This window comes from Callospermophilus lateralis, chromosome 13 (assembly GCF_048772815.1).
Source record: "Callospermophilus lateralis isolate mCalLat2 chromosome 13, mCalLat2.hap1, whole genome shotgun sequence".
In the NCBI taxonomy this organism is placed as follows: Eukaryota; Metazoa; Chordata; class Mammalia; order Rodentia; family Sciuridae; genus Callospermophilus; species Callospermophilus lateralis.
In genome coordinates this window covers 98594859-98619180 of record NC_135317.1, presented here as the reverse complement: position 1 = coordinate 98619180, position 24322 = coordinate 98594859, and the positions used below count along the sequence as shown (strand labels likewise).

General features: G+C 37.6%; 1 protein-coding gene across 5 annotated transcripts in view; it reads right to left on the bottom strand.

Annotated features, from left to right (window-relative positions):
- The window catches only part of Abl2 (ABL proto-oncogene 2, non-receptor tyrosine kinase), a 103700-nt gene extending 79586 nt beyond the window's left edge, over nt 1-24114 (bottom strand). For 4 of the 5 annotated variants that reach the window (XM_077105137.1, XM_076832472.2, XM_076832470.2 and 1 more), the window contains exon 1: nt 23725-24114. In XM_077105137.1, coding sequence (XP_076961252.1) covers nt 23725-23881 — 157 coding nt within the window. In that variant the 5' untranslated portion in view covers nt 23882-24114. Of the gene's footprint in view, nt 1-6123; nt 6201-23724 lie in introns of those variants that run through there. The other variant, XM_076832471.2, reaches the window with a different exon arrangement.
- Between the last annotated feature and the right edge of the window lie 208 nt (nt 24115-24322).

Genomic DNA, 24322 nt, shown 5'->3' with positions numbered 1-24322 from the left:
AGATGGTTCCACACAGAGGCTTCATATGAACATGGTAGTGTCCAGTTATTTGTGTATCTGATTGACTGCTGTGTCAGGGGATCCCAAGACCACCTCCAGCCTTGATGACTCACTAGGAGGTCTCAGAACTCAGCAAATAAGTGTACTCGTGGCTGTGAGTACACTTATGAGCAAAAGAATACAAAGCAAAATCAGCAAATGGAAAAGGCACATGGGACAAGTTTAAAGGAAACCAGGCACAGGCTTCAAAAAGTTTTCTCTCACAGAAGCATGTAGAACTCACTCAATTCCCCAGCAATACATATAAATATGAGTTTGGAGGTGGGGTAGATGGATGGATGGATGGATAGACAGACAGATCAATCAATCGATCAAACACATAAAATGTCTCCAAGAAGCTGGGTATGGTGACACACACCTGTAATTCCAACTTGGGAGGCTGATGCAGGAGGATCATGAGTTCAGAGCCAGCCTCAGCAAAAGTGAGGTAGAAAGCAACTCAGTGAGACCCTGTCTTTAAATAAAAATACAAAATAGGGCTGGGGATGTGGCTCAATGGTCAAGTGCCTTTGAGTTCAACCCCCGGTACCCAACCACCCCCCGCAAAAAAAGTCTCCAAGGAAGCTCATTCGATACTTGGTACCCAAAGATTTTCTTGGGAGCCAGTCTTTATACATAAACATCCTCTGCCTATCTGGGCACAGAGGCAAACACCTGTAATCCTAGCTACTGGGTAGGATGAGGCAGGAGGATGGCAAATTCAAGGGCAGCCTGGGCAGTTTAGTGAGATCTGGTCTCAAAATAAAAATTGTTTAAAAGGGTGGAGGATGTAGCTTAGAGGTAGAGTGCTTGCCTAGCAGTGCTCAATGCCCTGGATTCAATCCCCAGTACTGGGGGGGAAAAAAGAAAGAAAGAAAGAGGGGGGTAGGGTGGGGTGGAGAGGGAGGGAGAGAAGGAAAAGAAAAGTCAAACTCCCAGAAAGAAAGCAGGGGTTCAAAATAAACCACAATGTTTGTATAAACAGTTTAGGCACAATGAGCCACTCTTCATTTGGCGGAATAATGGGAACCCACCCAAAATCTGAGTTCCCAGATGTCAGCCAAGGGTCAAGTTTCAAGCGGACCTCCCTAAGGATATGAATCTCAAGCCTGCTATGTTTGCCTTTTTTTGCCTAATTGAGATGGTCCATTAGGAAGTAATGTGGGTTTTTTTGTTTTTGTTTTTGGTGATCCCCATTTTCTGTCCTAAATGTGACCCTATTTACTGATATTTGTATTTGGTAAGTCAACTATTAATGCTCAACTCTTAAAAACTCCTAAATCACAAATATACTAGATATACTATGGGATGATTAAATTCGAAATTCTATATCTATATTTAAATAGAATGCCTTTAATATTTAAAGATGATAAAAAAAATTAAGCACACTGGGATAGATATCATTTGATGCAATTTAATAAATAATACTGGCCATCTACATTGTATTTTTTAAAAAAAAACAAAAACCCTGATAACTGTTAATACTTTTTTCTTTTCTTTTTTGGTGCTAGGATTGAACCCAGAGCCCGTGCATGCGAGGCAAGCACTCTACCAACTGAGATATATCCCCAGCCTGTTCATACTTTTTCTAAAAGGAAAAAAGTGTGAGTTAGTTCCAATATATTTCTACTTATTACCAGTTAAAATGTACATTTGCAAATTAGCTATTAACAATGTGGGAGTGCTATTCCTTTATAAATAACCACCTAAAATCTAGACAGGAAACCCACGCTTCCTTCTTGAAAGAAATTAAACTGATGACATTTAAAAAGGAATAACATATAACCTTGCTGTCCTCCTCCACATTTGTGTTTTCAACAGTTAACAAAGACTTAGACTAAGTATGTTCTGTTCCAAGGCCACATAAAAAATTAATATCACAATGTTATTTCATTTCAGTTTAAAAAACAGGAAAGGACTTAAATGTCTATATACAAATTATCATCATCATCTCCATTTTACAAATAAGGGCATTCAACTACAGCAATGTTAAGAAACTTACCCAAGTTCACAAAGCTAAGGAAATAGTAAAGACAAGATTCAAAGCCAGGTGGTTTAGCTCAAGTCTAGATCATTATCAGCATGCTATACTGCATATTATAAAAGTATAAAAATTAAACAGTGTAATAATAGATCATAATTAAACAAGCAAATCAAGAGAACAGAATGGCTAGAAATGAAATCCAATGCACACAGGATGTCAGTACAGGTTGAGCATACTTAATTTGAAATTCTCCAAAGTCCCAAATGTTCACAAATCCAAAACTTCTATTTCATATTTTTGAAGCATTTCAGATTTCAGAATTTTTAATTAGTGATTCTCAATCTGCATAATATTTTAAAGTCCAAAAACCCCAAATTTGAAACACTTCTAGTCCAAACATTTCAGAAAAGAATATTCACTCTATAAACAAAATGGTGGATAAAAGTTTATTCTAGGGCTGGATGATCACTTAGTGGTAAAGTGACTGCCTAGCACACAGAGCTGGGTTCGATCCCCAGCGAGCAGGTGCGCAACAGCGGGCATACACACACAGAGAGATGTATAAAGTTATTCAATAAATAGTTATTACAAAATCCCCATGCTCCTACTGTCAACAATTCCAATTCCAGGCATTTATTCTTGTTTTTGTTTGTTTGTTTGTTTGGGGGGTGTCAATTGTTCTGTTTTTCGTTTCTGAGCAAGGGTCTCACTAAATTGTTCATGCTGGACTGGTTGTGATTCTCACCTCAAACTTCCCAGTAGCTGGGATTTCCACCACACCAAGCTTCTGAGGCATTTATTCTATAGCTATACTAGCACTTGTCTAAACTCCTCCTCAGAACATTGTTAACATCCTAATTTATAACCCATATATACAATGAAATTCTATTATACACTAAAAACAAAAAAAAGCAGGTTCTTTTTTTTTTTTATTTGCACAATACCTTTATTTTGTTTATCCGTCTTTATGTGGTGCTGAGGATCGAACCCAGGGCCTCGTACTTGCTAGGTGAGCGCTCTACCGCTGAGCCACAACCCCAGCCCAAAAAAAAAAGCAAGTTCTTTATTTATAGACATAGAAAAATCTCCAAGATAAAGGGGGGGAAAGCAAGGTGCCAAACAATGTACATAATATGTTATCATTGATCTAAAAGGAAAAAAGAGCCAGAGATATATATGCATAATACATTTCTGGAAACATAAAAAAAATAGTGATCTGAATTAAGATGGCTACAGGAAAAGAAGTGGCAGGAAAACTTTTGCATATCTTTTGAATTTTTTTTTTCTTTTTGGTACCAGGCATTGAACCCAGGGGCACTTTATCACTGAGCTACTGTCCTTTTCTTTTTTTTTAAATTTCTTTAAACATTTATTTTTTAGTTGTAGGTGGACACAATATCTTCATTTTATTTTTATGTGGTGCTGAGGATCGAACCCAGTGCCTAATGCATGCTAGGCAAGCGCTCTTCCTCTGAGCCACAACATTTTTATTTTAGACAAGGTCTCACCAATTGCTAAAACTAGCCTCAAACTCAAAATCCTCCTGTTTCAGCCTTCCAGAGTGTGCATGCCACCACGCCTAGCATACCTTTTGGATTTTGAACCACTTAAATGTAGACTCTTCAGTAAATAAAATAATTTTTAAAAATCATTTAGCAATAGGGATAAATGCCAAAAAAAAAAAAAATACACTGAGAGTTGTCATCATGAGCTGAGCTGAAAAACCATTATACTCCACAGACAAGCTGAAATGGAGAAAGCCAGCTGGAAGACAGGAAAATTGAACAGATGTACAGAGCAAGAGTTGCCAAAACCTTGTGGCCCCTGAATGAGAAAGGCAGGGTATGCAGTCTTATTTTCTAATAGCTTACCAGCTCCAGTTTCCAAGAGGCCCAGCTATAAAATGATTCTTGTCAACAGAGTGCCATGATCCCCAGTACACCCACATATAACATTACCTCCACCCACCTTCTGGACTTAGTTCCACTGGTTCTCTATTCCTTTTTATTTATTTATTTATTGTTTTAAGGCCCTGACAACTGGATTTTTTCTATGTATAACAGTGAGAATGGGGGCTAGGGTTGTGGCTCAGTAGGAAAGTACTTGCCTAGAAAGTGTGAAGCACTGGGTTCTCAATCCTCAGCACCACACAGAGACATATAAAATAAACTTATTATAATGTTTATCTACAACTAAAAACATTTTTAAGAAGAGAGTAAGAAGGTATTTTAGGATCAGAGAGCAAAGAAAGACTGTGATTTACCTAAGTGAAGTGGTGAACACATTCAATCAGAATGCTGGTTTGTAACAACACAAAGCAAAATTATATTTTATTTGTGCTATGAATGGATAATTATGAATGTAATGCACTCTACTATTGCCATGTAAGAAATAAATTTTAAAAAATTTAAAAAAGGCAAAGAAAAAATTATATTTTATGTTTATCTACATATACAGAAGCATAAAAATCTGGTAATTAAGCCTTGGCACAGAACATACCTAAAGAAATTGTTCTACTTTGTATTACGATCTCAAAATTACATGCCTTAACATCTTTCAGATTGTTTTCAATTATATTTAGAACTGCTTGAAAGTACTTTAACCAATAAAAATGAAAAAAACTTTTTAAAAAGTAATAACACCTTGAAGGGCTGGGGTTGTGGCTCAGTGGTGGAGCGTTCATCTAGTATGCACAAGGCGCTGGGTTCGATCCTCAGCACCACATAAAAATAAATAAAATAAAGGCATTGTGTCCAACTACAACTAAAAAAAAAAGTAATAACAGAAACCAGGTTACACACACATGTAATCCTAACTAATCCAGAGGCTGAGGCAGGTGAATCATTAATTTGAGACCAGTATGGAGTATTTAGTAAGACCTTGACTCAAATTAAAAAGTAGTACCCCAAAACAACGGTAGATGATATGCCTACCATGCATGAGGCCCTGTTTTTTTTTTTTAAGGTAATAATGGCTATCGCTGAGTATCTATAATTTGCCATTCACACTCTAGGAATTTTACAATTATTTCTTGCAACAACTTTATGTAAAATTTTTACATTAGTCAGGAAAGTCATTCTATTAATCTCTTAAATATACTTTTAATTTTTTTTTGTTTTTAGTTGTAGGTAGACATAATAAGTTTATTTTAAATATCTTTATTTATTTTTATGTGATGCTGAAGATCAAACCCAGAGCCTCACAGGAGCAAGAGAGGTGCTCTACCACTGAGCTACAGCCCTAGCTCCTTAAATATACTTTTTTAAAGAAGTATTTTTCTACTAATAGTAATTATTTAGGTTTCTTTTATTAATATTTTAGATTTAAGTCCAAAAATAATGAGGCACAAAAATAGTATATGAAGACTAGTCTCAAAATGAAAAAGTCATTTATTAATCTTAATAAAGTGAATTATATTTGATTTTTCCTTTTATTATATTATGGTGAAGACTTTGTGAAAACAGTGTAACATCAGTACAGGATCATCTCCCTTAGGTACAGCAGAGAACTGGGGAAACCACAAAACCTGAAGTCAAGCTCTGCTGCCTACTAGTTGTATTAAGTCAGGAAATTATCTCTTTCAGCCAAATATTTTTGTCTGAAAAAAACAGAAAATATGTACAGATCCTAGAGTTAATTTCAGGATTAAATAAGATAGACTAATGCATCTGGCACACAAGCACCCAACCCTTAAACCATCATCCTACTATCAGACATAATAATTAAGAGCATAATTTTTGGAAATACACATATCTCATTTTGAGATCCATTTTCATAACTTATTGTATGGATTAAATAAAATAATTAAAGTCTGCAGCACAGTTGGTACATAAGTACTCAATAAATATTGTTATATAATAATAGTACCAAAAAAAAAAAAAAAAACAGATGCCAATAAAAGATAACTGAAAACTGTATGCAGAAAACAAGGTTGGATCCCAATTTTTCTATGCTCTATGATTGGGTTCTGGGGATACCACCCCAAAACACAGCATCTAAAGAAATAGCAGAAGTATCTAAAGAAATAGCAGAAGCAGGAAGTTCTCTCTGACCTTCTCCCACCTTTCTATCTTGAAGCAGAACATAAAAAGAAATCTGACCTTCCTGTCTGAAGCGGATCATAGGCCCTCCTTCCAGAGGTTCCTCTATACTTCATTCCTCTATACCAAAAGGAAAGGCATGCCTTTATATCTGAAGATACAAGAACAATGAAAAGAATCTGAACCAAAGGTCTTGTAACTTAGTTTGTTATCATCAATTGATTCTCCCTTTGTTCAATTACAGTTCTACACAACTAATTTTAATCAAACATAAACATTAAAATTACATTCACGGGCTGGGGCTGTGCTCAGCAGCAGAGCACTTGCCTAGCATGCATGAGGCACTGGGTTTAATCCTCAGCACCACATAAAAATAAATAAAATAAAGGCATTCTGTCCATCTACAACTACAAAAAAATAAAATTACACCTATTTCTGTTTCTCTGGGCCTGCATTTCTGAAGGACTCAGTGTCACATATACCTAAAACAAATTTGTATTCTTTTCTCTCGTTATTCTGTTACAACAGTCTCAGCCATGAACAGGGAGGAGTGAGGGAAAGATTACTTTTTCTCCCCTCATCTACTCTATATATATACATGGCCACTTATTTGAACTCTCCAAGTTATCAGTCTACCTGTCTATAAATCAAGTGTATTAGAATATACTATTTCTAATGTCTCTTACAGTTCTAAATTTTTACACCTAGGCCTATGCCACCAAAATCATAAATTTTATCTTAAAAACAACCAACACACTGGGGCTGGGGTTATGGCTCAGTAGAGCATTTCCATGCTTGCCTAGCACATGCGAGGCCCTGAGTTTGATCCTCAGCACCACATAAAAATAAATAAATAAAATAAAGGTATTGTGTCAATTACAACTGAAAAATATTAAAAAAAAAAAACACACCCTTACACATATATATACACTCACTCTTAGGGTTTAAAAAAAAACAACAAACCAGCGGGAGATTCAGAGAAATGCAGACAATTGTCAAAAATGGTAAGTTCTATAATTCCAGTCAAAGATTTCAAGTAGTAAAAAACATATTCAAAACAAATAAGAAAAAAATCTTATTATTTATTTATCTATTTTTGACACTGAGGATTGAACCCAGGGAAACTAAGCTATATCCCCAGTCCTTTTTATTTTTTATTTTGAGACAGGATCTTGCTAAGTTGCTGAGGGTCTCATTAAGGTGCTGAGGCTGGCCAGGAACTTGTGATTCTCCTGCCTCAGCCTCCTGAGTCACTGGGATTATAGGTATGTGTGCCATTGCAATCAGCTAAGAAAAAATAATTTTAAAAGGAACATCCAAACTAGGGATTTTTAGCACAATGGTAGAACACTTGCCTAGCATGTGCAAGGCCCTGCATTCAATCCCAGCACTGCTAAAAAATAAATAAATAAAATTCCAACTATAATGAAAAATAAGTGTTGAATTTTGGAAATATCTACCCAGCCTCCTAAAGATTCTTCCAAAATGTCCTCATACAGTAGAGACTATAGCACTCAAATACATTCTAGGTTACTGGTTCTCAGCCGAGTTAGTTTTATTGCTATACAAACATCTGGCAATATCTGGAGACATTTTAGTTTGTCAAAACTGGGCAGGAAGTGCTACTGAAACTTAGTTGAGGATAGGATGCTACTCAATATTCTATGATACACAATACAGTCCCCACAACATATATTCATTAAACCCAAAAATCTCAATAACATTGCAGAGGCTGAGAAACCATGTTAATAGATGAGGTGACCAACAATCACATTGACACTCCTGGAAACTTGGAGCTAAAACTAAGAAATTAATGTTTTTCATATAGACTGTCCTCTTCATCAGTGTAGAGGGTTAAAAAAATGGGAAGTATGATATGAACTGAAGGTCTGAGAGAAGAATAAAATAAGCAAACAGAAGCCAAAACAAGAGACAGAAAATAAATACTGGCTGAGTTTCTAGTGGTCTTTGACTTCCTGTTTCTGGACAGGCCTAGCTGCATTCCTGTCCTTGAGACCCTGAGCTCCCACTATCATGTATGTTTTCTATGTATTACACAAGCTGGAGTTGGTCTCCACCCAGAGAAAATCACTGAGGTAGAAGAGTCAACTTCTACAGAATATAAACAGCTCAACACAAGCAGAAATTAATCTGATGAAATTTAACAATGAAAAACCCACTCTGAAGTCCAGAAAAGAGATCAATGAAAATTAATTTACAAATATAAGGCTATTGGAGAAAATATTAAAAGGTAAATAACTGTGTAAATCAGAGAAATAATGAAAATGTCTTGAATAGAAAGATAACCAAAATCCAAAGACACAGGTGTAAAGATTCAATATAACCCTGTTTAAGACAGACTTCTCAAATATCTACAAAAAAAATAAATAAATAAAATTATATAAGCTCTTAAAATTTTAAGAGGAATAATTTTAGCTGGGTGGCAAAAGTCTGTAATCCCAGTGGCTCAGGAAGCTGAGGCAAGAGGATCACAAGTTCAAAGCCAGCCTCAGCAATTTAGAGAGGCCCTAAGCAACTCAGCAAGACCCTGTCTCAAAAGAAAAAAAGAAAAAAATGACAAGGGATGTTGCTCAGTGCTTAAATCCCCCTGGATTAAATAATCCCCAATACCTCCCAAAAAAAGGGAGGGGGAATGATTTTAAAGAATAAAAAGGATAAAATGGAAAGATTCCATATAATGCCAAGAAGAAAGAAGAAATAATATTAAATATAAAAAGATAAACACAAGCTCAGACTTGAGGAAACAGCTTGACAGAATATTAGCTCAACGCTGAAGCCACCTTGACGTCGGCGCCCATGGCCAAGATTAATGAGGACAGTTAATAATTTCAAGAAACGGAAAACTTGAAACAATTATGTCCAAGAACTTATAAAAGCATTAAAGTTTTCCCAAATAGCAGGGTTAATTATAGAACAAAATAAAGACAGGATTTCATAAAGTTTCATTTAAAGTCTTAAAAGTACATCTAGGCTAAAAACAAGGTAATCAAAGGAAGTACATGCACTGTGGAATAAAGGCAAATTTAAAATAATTTTTTACAAATCAATGACAAGAAAATCTCAGGTCAGTTCAAAGCATGCACTGTAACATGCCAGGTATAATATCCCTGAGCACACAACAAAGAAAAATGCCCTCTCCCTATTTGCTAAATATATCAATTCATTTAAATATTTATTGTCTACTGCATACACAGCAATGTTAAAAGTTCAGGAAGATGGTACATGCCTAATTCCAGCAACAAGGGAAGTTGAGGAAAGAGGATTGACAAGTTTGAGGCCAGTCTCAGCACCTTACTTTGAGGAAAGAGGATTGACAAGTTTGAGGCCAGTCTCAGCATTCTTACTCAAAATGAAAATGAAATGAAAGGGCTAGGGATGTAGCTCAGTGGTAGAGTATCCCAAGGTTCAATCCCCAGTGCTGAAAAAAAAAAAGTACTGGAACTACAAGACCAACTTGCTGCTCTCACAGAGTTTTTATTATCTAAAGCACCATTGTTCAACAGAAACATAATCAAGTCACATGTCACTCTACATTTTCTAGTAACTGTATTAAATTTTTAATTTGAATAACACTTTAAATGGGAGCAGAAGGTATAGCTTTTTTATAGAGAGTGAGAGAGAAAGAGAGAGAGAGAGAGAGAATTTTTTAATGTTTATTTTTCAGTTTTCGGTGGACACAACTTCTTTGTATGTGGTGCTGAGGATCGAACCCGGGCTGCACACATGCCAGGAGAGTGCACTACCGCTTGAGCCACATCCCCAGCCCCTGAAGGTATAGCTTAGTGGTAGAATACATGCTTATCATTCATACAGCCTTGGGTTCAATCTCTAGCACCAAAAAAAAAAAGAAAAAAAAAATATATATATATATATACCTTATTTATTCTGATATATCCAAACCATGATATGTAATCACTTTAAAAAATTAATGCAGTACTTTACATTCATTTTCTTCATACTCTTTTTGAAATTGTGTGTATATGTTTTGAGACAGGATTGCTCAGACTGACTTGGAACTTGTGATCCTCCTACTTCAGTCTCCCAGTACCTAGGAATACAGGCAAGCAATACTATGCTTGGCTTCAATACTTACATTACTTATCAATTAGGAGAAGAGACATTTAAAGTGCTCAATAACCATAGTGGCTAGTTGCTGCTATACCAGACAATGCCAATATGAAGGGAGATGGACAGGTGCTGCTGTTTTGTTTGGTTTTTCACTTTAAACCTTGTTATATTGACTTTTAAAATTGCCTATATGCATAAAAAATGTCTACATGGCTAATAAAAATAACTAAAAAAAAGTTTTCCAGTCAGAATAGAACTTCAAGCACCTATTCTATGCAAAATTGGAAACAATCTCTCAGTATGAAAAATTCTAAATAAACAGTGAAATCCTACATCAATATGAATTTCTACATATTTATATACCATAAATGCCATGTATAGTAAAAAAAAAATTGGAAGAACATAGTATGGTATAGAATTCGTATAAACCTTTCAAATAAACAATATTATATATTGTGACACACATCATAAATATTTATGTATGAAATAAATTTAACTGTATGGAAGAGAAGGATAAACAATATCAGGGAAGCGTTAACCTTAGGGTAGGAAGAGAGAAGAATGGGTTTAAGCAGCAAAGGTTGCTCAAATTTCTCTAATATGTTCTTTTTCTAAAAAAGCTACAAAATATTAACATTTTTTAAACCTGAATGGTTATTCCTTTTACCTTATATGCTATGCTTTTCTTATGTTTGAAATATTTCCTTTTAAAAATATAATTTCTTGGGGCTGGAGGTGTGGCTCAGTGGTAGAGCACTTGCCTTGCATGCGTGAGGCACTGGGTTGGATCCTCAGCACCACATAAAATACAATAAAGTTAAAAAAATACAATTTCTTCACATACTAAAACAGATTTTATAGAGTTTACACATAATCAGAAAATTAACTTCTGATAAACATTTTTATAAAAGAAAATATTCTTTCTTGAGACCTCCCTAAAGTTAAATACCAGTTTCACAATATTAATCATTCCACACTGAATCTGGTCTTAAGAGTTAGTTAATAGGGGATTGGGGTTGTGGCTCAGTGGTAGAGTGCCTGCCTACCAATGTGTGAAGCACACTAGGTTCAATTCTCAGCACCGCATATGGATGAATAAAATAAAGGTCCACTGACAACTAAAAAATATTAAAAAAAAAAAAAGTTAATGGACTACCAGCTGAGCTATAAAAATATATAGACTCTGCCAGGCATGGTGGTGCACATCCATAATCCTAGTGGCTTGGGAAGCTGAGGCAGGAGGATAGCACTGAGGCCAGCCTCAGAATTTAGCAAGGCCCTACCCAACTTAATGAGGCTCTGTCTCAAAATAAAAAACAAAAAAAGAGCTGGTGATGTGGCTCAGTGGTAAACTGACTCTGGGTTCAATCCCCAGTACCAAAAAATAAAAATAAGCAAGTAAAAAAGAAAATTAAAATGTTGAGGGCTGGGGATGTGGCTCAAGCAGTAGCGCGCTCGCCTGGCGTGCGTGCGGCCCGGGTTCGATCCTCAGCTACCACATACAAACAAAGATGTTGTATCCACCGATAACTAAAATAAAATAAATATTAAAAAAAAGTTTAAAAAAAAAAATAAAAATTAAAAAAAAAATAAATAAATAAAATGTTGATAGCATCTAGAGAGGTAGTTCGGTGGTAGAACAGTAGCCTACATGCTGAAGGCCCTAAATTTCATTCCCTATATTGCAAAAAATAAAAAAGAGACATAGGGAGAAAAAACTTTGATAGAAAGATAGTATGGCAGACAATAATATGATTGCCTGTCTAGAAAGAGAATTAAGTGAAAAATTGTTAAACACAACGTAAGCACAGTAAGACAACATGTGTGTGTGTGTGTGTGTGTGTGTGTGTGTGTATATAAACTAGCCTCCCATACTAGTAATAAGCAAATAAGCCATTAAGAAATGTTAACATTGAAAGATTAACTTAAAATAACAACAAAAATTATAAAACACCCAGAAAAAAACCCTAACAAGAAAGGTTCAAAAACAATATGAAGAGTATTAAAAATCTTTAACTGAAGGACAAAGAATTGCCTGGACTGGCAAAGGAGATAATGTCCTTTGACATAAGAACAACAATCCAACCATGTCAATTCATCCCCTAAATAATCTGATTATAATCACTATCAAAATCCCATCAAGATTTCCAAACTTTATAACCTAATTCTAAAGATTTTTTGGAAGATATCAGATGTAGCAACGTCCAAATAAATTTTTCAAAAAAACGCAATGACTCAGGAGCTAGTCAGATAAACACATAAACTATATTGGCTTATAATAACTAAAACAGGCCAGGTGTGATGGTGTATGCCTATAAGTCTAGCAACTCTAGAGGCTGAGACAGGAGGTGAAAAGTTCAAGGCCAGCCTTAGCAATTTAGAGACCCTGTCTCAAAAAAAAAAAAAAAAAAATACTAGGGATGTAGCTCAGTGCTAAAGTGCTCTTGGGCTCAAAATCAAAATAAATAAATAAGACAAGCATGCGAACAATATGCAAGAGACAGATCAATGGAATGATACAATTTTTACAAGGCCTGTAATCTATTCTCATTTGTTCATACGAGAATTTAATGTAGGTAAATAGGCTCTTAGTCAGTGGAAACTTGATGAACTACTCACTCATTAGTATTAGTGCAGGAGAAAAAAAAAACATCAAGTTGGTTCCAACCTCAAACATACATAAATTTCAAACAGATTCAAATTAGAGATAAAAGGGAAAAAAATACCAGGGTTAGGGGTGTAGCTCAGTAGTACACTGCTTGCTCAGCATTTGTGAGGCCCTGGATTCAATCCCTAGCACAGGAAGAGGAAGTAGAAGAGGAGGGTGGGTGAGGAGGAAAAAAGGCCAGAAGAAAGATTTTTTTGAAAATTAAATCTTATAAACAAATATTCATCAATAAGGAAGTAACTATTAGTCAGAACATAAAGAATTATAAGGGTATCAAAAAGAATGAGAAATCTCTACATAGTGATATAGAAAGGTCTTCCAAACATGTCAAATATAAAACCAAATTCAGGGTGAAAATTCGTATGGCTGTATTTATAAAACTTCAAGAGAAACATACTCATTTTATACACACACACATGATTCTGAAAAACACTCAAACCATGAACAGTAGTTTCCTTTAATAAAAGAATATGTATGGGGAGCAGTGATATCAAAGGGGACTTCCATGGTGACTTATGTGTCTCTGCACTGTTAATTATTTTTTTTTCTATTTTAAGAATTTAACCTTTAATTATTTGTTTTTATGTGGTGCTGAGGATCAAACCCAGTACTTCACATGTGCTAGGCAAATGCTCCAAGAATTGTTTTTCACATTGAGATCTTTGTAAATTATTATGCAGAGATGCAAATTTCAAAATTAATCCAAGAAAGCTATGAAACAAAAACCTTCAGTATCAACCTTTCTTTTCAGTGAGGAACAGATGGGTGATACAAACTGTGTTTGTTAGTACTGTTAGCTTTAAGAAAATGTTTCCTTAGTAATTACCTGGAACCACAGAATGCTAAGTGGCAATCTTCAATCATATCTCAATATTGCTACTTTAATTTGCTGGAGTTAGCCTATAAAGAGGAATATGTTAACAAAATTGTATGGGCACATACCACATATCTATTAAGTTACAGAACATTTTCTTTGACCTTGTCCACATCAAGTAAAAGGTTTTTAAACCCTTCTCCCTGGACAGCAAACCCAGGAATACAAATGACTGGGCCCACTGATCAACAGCCAAGGCTGGCAGAGTTCACTATGGAGGAGCCTGGAGTACCATCACACAGCCTCAGCAAATTTACAGCACAAAGCAAACTGGAGGAATGCCCAAAGTTGTTCTCAGTTCTTGAAGCAATTGAGTTTAAACTGGGTATACTATTATGTTTAATGTGTACTTATCGTGCATTTACTTGAGTGAAAGACCAGTCAAAAAACAATATTCAGGAAATTTTCTTATTAATAATAATGACCACATACTGAAATTATGCACACAAATAAAAAAAAGACAGTGATCAGAAACCAAGAGATACTATACAAAATATCACATTTTCACACACAGGGACACACAAAACTTTTTAGATTTTTAAATAAGGATGTTCATCAAAATCTCTCTGAGCAGCAACATTCTTCTGGACAGCAGTTCTGTCTAAATTAAACCTAAAAATTCTCTCAGAAATGTTAACATGAACAATTATTACAGAAGAAATGAATACGAAATAAAGAAAATGTTTCGGAGTTTTAAGCTAAAAAAATTTTTTAAAATTCTCCCACCACCTAAAAATAAAAAGATCATTAGAAATCATGTATTATAATAACAAACTAAATATATCACTTTAAGGGGGTGGAGTTGTGGCTCAGTGGCAGAATACTCGCCTAGCCATGTGGGAGGTCCTGGGTTCCATCCTCAGCACCACATAAAAATAAATAAATAAAATAAAGCTATTAAAAAATATCACTTTAAGTGGTTAATATTGATTCCAATACGTTTATTAAAGTACTTCATTTTTAATATTAACATTCTGTACAATAATACCCCTCCCCACAAATACCTCGGAAGCTCCTACATTTAAATATTCTGATATCAAGAGAAAAAAAGGAAACTGGTGAGTTTTTATGTCAAATTTTACTAACTAGACATACTGTTATTTAAAATGTTTTTCACTGACACTATTATAGAAATATATAGGGAAAAAAAACTGTTCCAAAATTACTCAAGAGTATTTACTATGTAGTAGTACTATGTGAAGGATACAGGACAAAGAAATCAATCCTTACAACCCAGTATCTCAGAATCCAAAAGCTATTCACACAAATATATCTATGCAATCAATACCTGTAAGCACACAATATTACTAGTTACTATTTATTTAAAAAACTTTCTACCAGCATGGTATACTGATGAAATTAGAGAGCACAGGTAACTAATATTGTATACTCTTTTCTACATTCATAAAGAAACATAGCTTAGGGCTGAGGATATAGCTCAGTTGGTAGAGTGGTTGCCTAGTATACACAAGGCCCTGGGTTCAATCCCCAGCACAAGAAAAAGAAAAGGAAAATGGGTAAGTGTATCCATCTATAGTAGCCCAATATACTACCACTGACATCTGCAAATCTTTGTGTGGATAAAACCCAAGGCATCATGCACACTGTCTCTGAGATCCACTCCCAGTCCCTATAAGTCTTCTTGATAATTTTCTTTAAAAAACCAAAAGGATAAAATAAGTTTTAACCTATTTATGGGGGAGGGGTTTTTATGTAAGTCCTCAATAATATTAGTAACCCTAAGCCTAGAAATTAAGATAGTAGGTAAATGTTACCATGAATTCCCAAATAGCTGTAGTGTGTACTGCTCTCTTCAGTACAATAGCACATATATACGTCTCAATTCATAGTCACAGACTATACAGTTTTAACCCTTGACCACCATTCTGAAAACTTCATCACTGGTCTCAAGAGCGATGAGGTAAAAATCTTTGTATATACATGTATATATGTGCACACATACACAAATACACAAATACACATAAACTACAAAAGTAACAAGTACCATTATATACCAAAACCATAGAATCACAAATAGATATCCCAATTTCTTTGGTATCCAAACTTTTTCAATTTGGGCAAATAGGGTTTTATGAGGTTTGAGTTAAAAATTGGATATAAAATACTTAGAACATGCCAGGGAATAAATGGCAATTATTTCATCACTTCATTCTTCCAAGAACTAAATGAAGCCCACAGTACTGTAGCACAAGTCTGCCAGCAGAACTTTACACTCCCTACCTTTCCTTTTCTTGATGACTCCAGAGTCTTTCAAAAGTACATCTCTCAACATATGAACTTTTAGAGATAAACCACAAATGGTGGTAAAAGAGAGTGGTCACTTACATGCAGACACTAAACTTGGAACAAATGGAATTTTGCACTAGCTTTTAGTAGAGAATCAGTACACTATGTTTTCTTTTTTTTTTTTTTTTTTTAATATTTATTTTTTAGTTCTCGGCGGAGCCAACCTTTGTTTGTATGTGGTACTGAGGATTGAACCCGGGCCGCACGCATGCCAGGTGAGCACGCTACCGCTTGAGCCACATCCCCAGCCCCACACTATGTTTTCTGACAATATCTAAGTCACCTTTGATCCATTACTCTTTTTCATCTCCCATTACCAACAGCTTTCAAAGTATGGTCCCACACAACTGCCCTAGCAACACCGGGAAATTCTGTCAAAAATAAGAATTCTCGCCAGGCACCCCAGGCACGTGACACACACCTATAATCCCAACTATTTGGGAGGCTAAGTCAGGAGGATCTTAGTTCAAGGCCAATCTCAGCAACTAAGTAAGACCCTGTCTCAAAAATAAAAAGGGTTGAGAATGCAACTCAGTAGCAGAGCACCTCTGGGTTCAATAGAAAGGAAGCAAGGAAGGGAAGGAAAAAAGCAAATTCTCAAGATCCTCCTTAGACCCAAATCAAAACTCCTGAGGTGGGACCTAACAATCTATGTTTTAACAAGCTCTCCATGCTAAAGTGGCACTGTCAAATTTCCTATTCTAGGAAAAAAAATCCAATGAGATTGGTGAGGCTCTTAAGCATTTTGAAATCTCTACACATGGAGTTCCACATTGATAAAATGTCCAATTTGACAACTTCAAGAATACAAAAGTCCTACTACCACAAGCTTCTAATAAGAACTTTACAACCAGAGATAAAAATAATAAGGGGGCAAACAAAACAAAACAAAACAAAAGGTCTCCAGGGATATCAAATGAGGGTTATAGTATACATCATAAATTTTTTTCTGCAAAAAATGTCATTAAATTTAACTAGCAAATCGATGTCAGCTTAGAATGAAGTTCCTATCAACTTCACAATTATGATGGCCAGTTCCTGGTTCAACTCTCAAAAATGGAAAAAAAACCACCCATGAGAACCACCAACCCCTGTAACAATTGTCTTGAGATGATATCAATTATCTTCAGGCAGATCTAAAGTGATTTCAAATTCTCAAAATTCCCCTACCTTTTTGCTGCTTTCTGAAAGCCCTCAAATAACCAAAGTTACTTAAAGTGGAGAGAAAATAAAGACTTAAAATGTAAATGCTAAGGTGCTTCTACATTTTAGTCTGCGGTCATAACCATATCAGTACTTTAGAAGTTTACAAAACACTTTCACATACAACTCATTTAATATTCATACTCATCTTGAAGTAAATAATAACAACAAAACTGCTACTTATTGAGCATACTGCCTAGCACTTCCTAAAGAGTTATTTCATTAAATTTTTTCAACAATCTGCTGAGTTGGAGTAATAAACCATATACCAGTGTGACACAAGGCAGGATCTGAATCCAATTCTATTTAATTCTAAAATCCACCTTCTCCAAATCTTTACATAATGGAAAGACTCTGAGGAAAAAAACTTATTTCAGTTCCAGTTCTATCACTTAACAGCACTGTGACCTTGGGAAGTCACCTAGTTCTCCTAACTCATTCATCTAAAAAATGGGAAGATTAAGACCTGCCTCATCTATTTTATGCTGTACTTGTTAATGTCAAATTAGAAGAAATAAAAAATCTTCATAAACTCTTAAAAAGCTACTCAAATATTATCATCATTCTTTATTCTGAGAACAAATGAAAAGGGGAAAACAAAACATACAAAGGGGGAAGACAGACCCTCACAGAGACTTAATAATTTTATATGAGTGCTTAATGTCAATTGGGCTATAATAACAGAACCTGTACCACAATTTATTTTGTCACTTCACCAAAATTACAGACACAACTATACATTTGTAACAGTGATTTAGAGGTTGATAAGAATCTAAGAGCTGATTTCTTTTTTTTTTTTTTTAATTCTCTCAGTCTCAACTTCCCCTTCTTTTTTAAAGACAGAGAGAGAATTTTTTTAAAAAAATATTTATTTTTGGGGGGCTGGGGATGTGGCTCAAGTGGTAGCGCGCTCGCCTGGCATGCGTGCGGCCCGGGTTCGATTCTCAGCACCACATACAAACAAAGATGTTGTGTCCGCCGAAATTTATTTTTTAGTTATCGGCGGACACAACATCTTTGTTTGTATGTGATGCTGAGGATCGAACCCAGGCCACATGCATGCCAGGCGAGCCTGCTACCGCTTGAGCCACATCCCCAGCCCCGATTTCTTTTTTTAAATTATAGTTTTCAAGTCTGGCAGTAGAACTTAGTAGTAAAACGCTTGCTTAGCATGTGCTGGGTTCAATCCCTAGAATGACTAAAAATTTAAATTAAAAAATTTAAATAAAATTTAGTTTTCCTAAGAATTAGTGACCACTGCCAGGCACTGTAGCCTACAAGCCTGTAATCCCAAATACTCAGGAAGCTGAAGCAGGAAGATTCCAAGTTCCAGGCCAGCCTCAGCAATTTAGGGAGACCCTAGCCCCCCCCCCCAAAAAAAAAATGGCTGGGGATGTAGCTTAGTGGGTAGAATGTGCAAGGTCCTTGGTTCAATCTCTACTACAGGAGGGGGAAAAAATAGATCTGGTGACCACTATAGTAGGCTGTCATATCTTTTTAGAATATCATTTTCAACCTGGGGTGCCTATATCTTTCATAGATTCAAAAGAAATAAATCAGATGACTTTAAATAATGAGTTTGATTAAGAGAAATTTTTAATTCAGAATCTCATAACTTGGTTTATTTTTACTAGAACTTTCAGAAAATGAAAAGAAAATAAAATTAAAGTGAAATCTTTCAGCTGTCTAAAAGTTATGTCATATGTTCACTGGGCGCAGTATCAGACACCTGTAATTCCAGGAGGTTAAAGAAAGAGGTACAAGTTCAAGACAGCAAGCCTGTCTCAAAATAAAAAAGAGGACTAGGAATGCAGCACAGTGGTAAGGTGCCCCTAGGCTCAATCCCCAGTACTTCAAAAAGTAAACAAAAACCTACACATACTCAAGAGCCTGTCAGACCTGGCCTGGTGGTGCACACCTATAATTCCAGCTCCTGGGGAGGCTGAGAAAGGAGGATCACAAGTTCAAAGCGAGGATCAGCAACTTAGTAAGACCTTGTCTCAAATTTTAAAATAAAAATAAATTAAAAGGGCTAGGAATGTGGCTCAGTGGTAGAGTGTCCCTGCATTCAATCCCCAGTACCAAAAAAAAAAAAAAAAAAGACTGTCAGACCTAACTTTCATAATGAAGTTACATACCAATATCTCAACATTGCAAACAAGACACTGATTTATACACTACTTCTAGGGTCTAGATTTTTTTCACTTATGTCAAATGGTATATCCAATGAGGAGCTTTTGAATCTCATTTATTCATTCAATTCAGAATCTTCCCTGTTTCTAAGTAGTAAATTATCAAATAAGGATAGTTTTTACCACCCACCAGACCCTAGGATTTAGCAATGACTGGACAATTTCTTTTGTTTGGTACCAAGGATTGAACCCAGGGGCACTTTGTTACTGAGCTTCATCCCCAGCCCTTCTTATTTTTTATTTTGAGACAACTCGCTAAATTACTTATGGCCTCCCTATATTGCTGAGGCTGACTTGTGATCTTTCTGCCTCAGCCTCCCAAGCCACTGGGATTACAGGCCTGTGTCACTGCAACCAGCAAATGGAGACATTTTTGCTTGTATGTGAGAAACCAAAGTGAATGCTAATGGCATCAGTAGTGCCAGAGATGCTAAATAAATATCCCACAATGCTCAGGACAGACCCCTAATACAAATTTTTGGCCTAAAATGTCAATACTGTCAAGGTTAATAAACCCTGATCTATAGAAAAGTTTTTAAATACTCATCTAAGACAGTACCAATTACACCTTTGTTTTCTATATTATTTGTTAATTACATTCTTTTCATACTAGCTTTGGCAACAAACTTATCCTATTCCCATCCTTTCAATCAGCTTCCAATTTCTAAACTTGTCAATAAAATCACCATCATCCTAGTTAGCCAGGTTCAAAACCATGGTGTAACTTTTTGACTCATCCCTATTTTTTTTTTAATATTTATTTTTTAGGTGTAGATGGACACAATACAATACCTTTATTTTTATGTGGTGCTGAGGATCGAACCTGGGTCCCGCCCGTGCTAGGCGAATGCTTTACCACTAAGCCACAATCCCAGACCATCATCCCTATTTTTAACAATAATATCAGTAGTAGTAGTAATAGCAGTAATGGAAGCAGCTAACACACGGTGAGCTCTTAATATATGCCAGGCACAATTCTAAGCAGTTTGAATATAGAAACTCATAATTCTGGGTATTATTATTATCTCCATTTTACAAATTGAGAATCAAAGGAATAAAAGTTAAATAATTTGCCCAAGGCCACACAACTGAGTCAGGTTTTAAGTCCAGGCAGAATGGCTCCAGAGTTCATGCCTTTAACAAAAACTCTCAAACAGTCTCTCTTCTTTCTTCCTCTAGATCAAATCATGAGGGCTTGAACTGTAGCTCAGTGGTGGAGTGCTTGCCTAGCATGTGCTAGGCACCAGCTCGATTCTCAGCACTGCATATAAATAAAATAAAGGTCCATCAACAACTAAAAAAATATTTTTTAAAAAAATCATGAAGGTAAGGATTCTGTTATGGTTTACAACATCATCCCCAGAGCCCAGTAAGTAGATAAATGAATGAATTGACTCCTGAACTACACCTCCTGTATCCACTGCTTCCAAATCCACTGCCTTCAACAAGGTCAAAGTATGCTTGCACATTCTAGCATTTCAGCATTTCATACTTGGGTTTATTGATAGCTCTTATAAACTAGCCAATCAGTAAAACTGATTAAAACTTCTTCTCCAGATTTCCCATAACCCAGTCCAATTGAGCTATTCAAAGTTTTCTTCCTACTACTTCTCAATTAGAATCATAGATATAGGTATCTATCAGATAAAGAAATTCAATGATGGTGACTAAGTCATCCAGCCAGGTAGAGACAAGATCTGAATTTGACACTTTCAATTTTTGTTCTCTGATTTTGTTTCCACCAACTCACAGGTTATTCACTCCTGACAGATGTTTCTCCTCACTATCCCATCAACAAATTAGGTCCATTCCCATTGTTCCTGTTCAAGATGTTTCTCCTGCCCAGCCTGCCCTCTTTTTCCTGCTCCACAGATCCAAATCCTGTCCATCCTTCAAAATCTCTTTGTATTCCATTCTTCACGACTTCCTCCTTTTCTGAAAATCTTAGGTCCTGAATAAGACACCAGAGGAAAAAGATCCCTGTTGCCCACTGGGTCAAGTTTAATACATAGTAACACTTTCTATAATGAAGCAAAGGATGACTTTTTCCCTAAAAACTATTAATTCATTTTTTCTTATGTTTTAGGAAGTGACTTCAATAAAGACTAACTCATCTAGCACCCACATAAAATATTCAGATATTTTATGAAGGGATGCTGGAGCACATCTTTAATATTAGACATGTAAAACTTGGATGGCACCAAACCACCTATTACTCCTCCATTACAAAACAGCAGTTTAGGCTGGGCATGGTGGTGCTCTCCTGTAATTCAGCGACTTAGGAGGCCGAGACAGGAGAATCACAAGTTTGGGGCCAGCCTCAGCAACCTGGTAAGACCCTGTCCCCAAAATAAAAATAGAGAAAGGGTTGGGGATAAAGTGCCCCTGGGTTCAATCTCCAGTACAAAAAAAGAAACAACAGATATTTATTTAGAAGTTTAAATACTTCTGACTACAGAACTTTCTGGCACAACTCACCTGGTAGCCATAGATTCTCAGACTCATCTCTCTTTGCATGATACCACCCATCATTACATCCTCCAAAATTTCATTTCTAATGAATAGTTCACACTTTTTTTCTTCTTCTTCCCTAACCTGTGTAGTATAGAACACCCTGCCTCCTTTAGTCTTTATTTTCTATATGCATCCTCACTGAAACTCCAGTTTTCTTCTTCTCATCCAATTTCAATTATCAGTCCTTTCTATAGAAGTCATATCTATATCCAGCCCCCCCTTAGATTTTGGGGGGTACCTACCCATAAAGGTCAATTTTGTTTTCTCCCCTCCACTACTCTTCCATCCTCTAGAAAAGTGGTCTCAAAAGTATTGTTGAAAACATGCAAAAGGATCCACTGAATTGCGGGGGGCGGGAGGAGAGGACTTTTTCTCTTTTTTTGCAGTACTAAGGCGTGAACTTCAGGCGTGCCAGTCAAGCGTCTACTACTGAGCTACATTCTCAGTCCTTTTTTGTACCTTTATTTAAGACAGGATCTCACTAAATTGCCCAGGCTGGCTTTGAACACGGCAACCCTCCTGCCTCAGCCTCCAGAATAGCCGGGATTACAGGCATGCACCACCACACCTGGGCTTAAAACGCTTTTGTTCTCTTGTTATTCTTAGTAGTGGTGCTGGGGTTTGAACCCAGGGCCTCTCACATGTTAAGCATGCACTCTACCACTGAGCTGCAACCCCAGGTCTATACTTATTTTTTTTCTTTTTTGGCACTGGGGATTGAACCCAAGAACACTTTAGCACTGAGCTACATCACCAATCCTTTTTTATTTTGAGACAGGTTCTTGCTAGGTTGCTGAGAGCCTCAATAAATTAGAGGCTAGGCTCGCACTTGTGATCCTTCTACTTAAAGTCTCCTCAGTCACTGGGATTAAAGGAATGCACCACTGCAACTAGCCATCTCATTCTATATTCCTCTAAATGTTTATAAATTATGTAATATATAATGAAAACACAAATTATTAGAGAGCATGCTCCAATTTTTGCTAAGACTGTATGACATAAGTGTTTGGAAACACTCTTCTAAAAATACAGAAATAAGGCAAAATAGGTCCCAGATTACATAGAGAATATATGCATGTATATGTACATGCACACACACACAGACACACAAACTCTTGTTCACAGCCACAAAACCCAAACCATGCCCACCAACTCACAGCCCCTGCCAACCATATCAGAATCATGTGTCCTACTCGAAGGCGCAGAACATGTGTATGGTCTGGAAAAGCCCTTCATTTCTAGTTTGAAAAGCAAAACAAAAATGTCAAAAATGATTAGATGTTTCCCTTACTTTTCCTACAGAAGGATATGTCAGGGCACTGTTCACAGTTCACCACTCTGACGCTGCTCGTTGCCTGATTTCTACACATAACCTTATATGCCACAATCTCCTGAGATTCAGTCCTATTCCCCAATCCCTTGGGGCACAACTCCGCCTCCCATCCCTAACAACCGGTTTACCCTCCCATCTCCCAGACTCATCTCGTATCTCCCTTGCCTTTCCCTCCCCCGGGGATACCATCCACTGTCCTCCAGCTCCACCGCCCCCGTCCCACTGTAGAGGACAGTCCATACACGGTGCCTAAGCCCACGGCTCTCCTCCGCCCCCAGGAGCTGCCAGCCAGGCTGGAGACGGAGGGGGAGGGGTGTGACTCGCCTCCCGTGACTGGCCCAGATGGCAGCGGATTCCGCCCCCTCTCTCGGGCACCCCTCCACCCCTGAACCCCCCAGGGCTGCCTGTCCGCCTCCCACCCCGCCCCGACCCCACCCCCGGCCTCCCCCACGCCCTCGCGCCGGCTCCCGGACACACTCACCATGCTGGGTGAAGATATTGAAGCCGGTCTCCGTGGTGCGCCCCGCCGGGTCCCGCCTGCGGCCCGAGGGCCTGGCTGCACTGCTGCTCCGAATCCCGCGCGGCTGAGGCTGCTGGAGCCCCGGAGCCTCCCCGACGCGGCCCACCTGCTGCCCCATCCCTGCTCTTGCGTACTCCCGCGCCCCCGCCGACCCCTGGTCACATTCCTCTTCGGCTCCGGCCTCGGGCTCCAGGCGCGGCTCCGGCCTCTCCCGCCCAGCCCAAACCCGGGGCCGGGCCGCCGGCGGCTCCGCGCCGGGACTCCTCACGGCAGCCGCCGCGCTACCTCTCGGCTACTCACAGATTCTCCTTCTCCCTCCCCCTCCGGCGGCTCCGCGCCCCCAACGCCGCCGCCGCCATCTTTAAACCACCGAGCACTGGTCGAGCGTGGGACAGAGCGTCCCCCGCCCGCCCAGTCGCCGCCGCCACCCGGAGGGCGGGCCTCCCGCCGGCCCCGCCCCCGAGACTGCCGCGCTGGGGGCGCCCGGGGCCCACCTCGTCCGCTCGTCTGCGGCGGCTGAGAGCTATGGGTCTCTGGGTCCTTCAGCCTCCCACGTCCG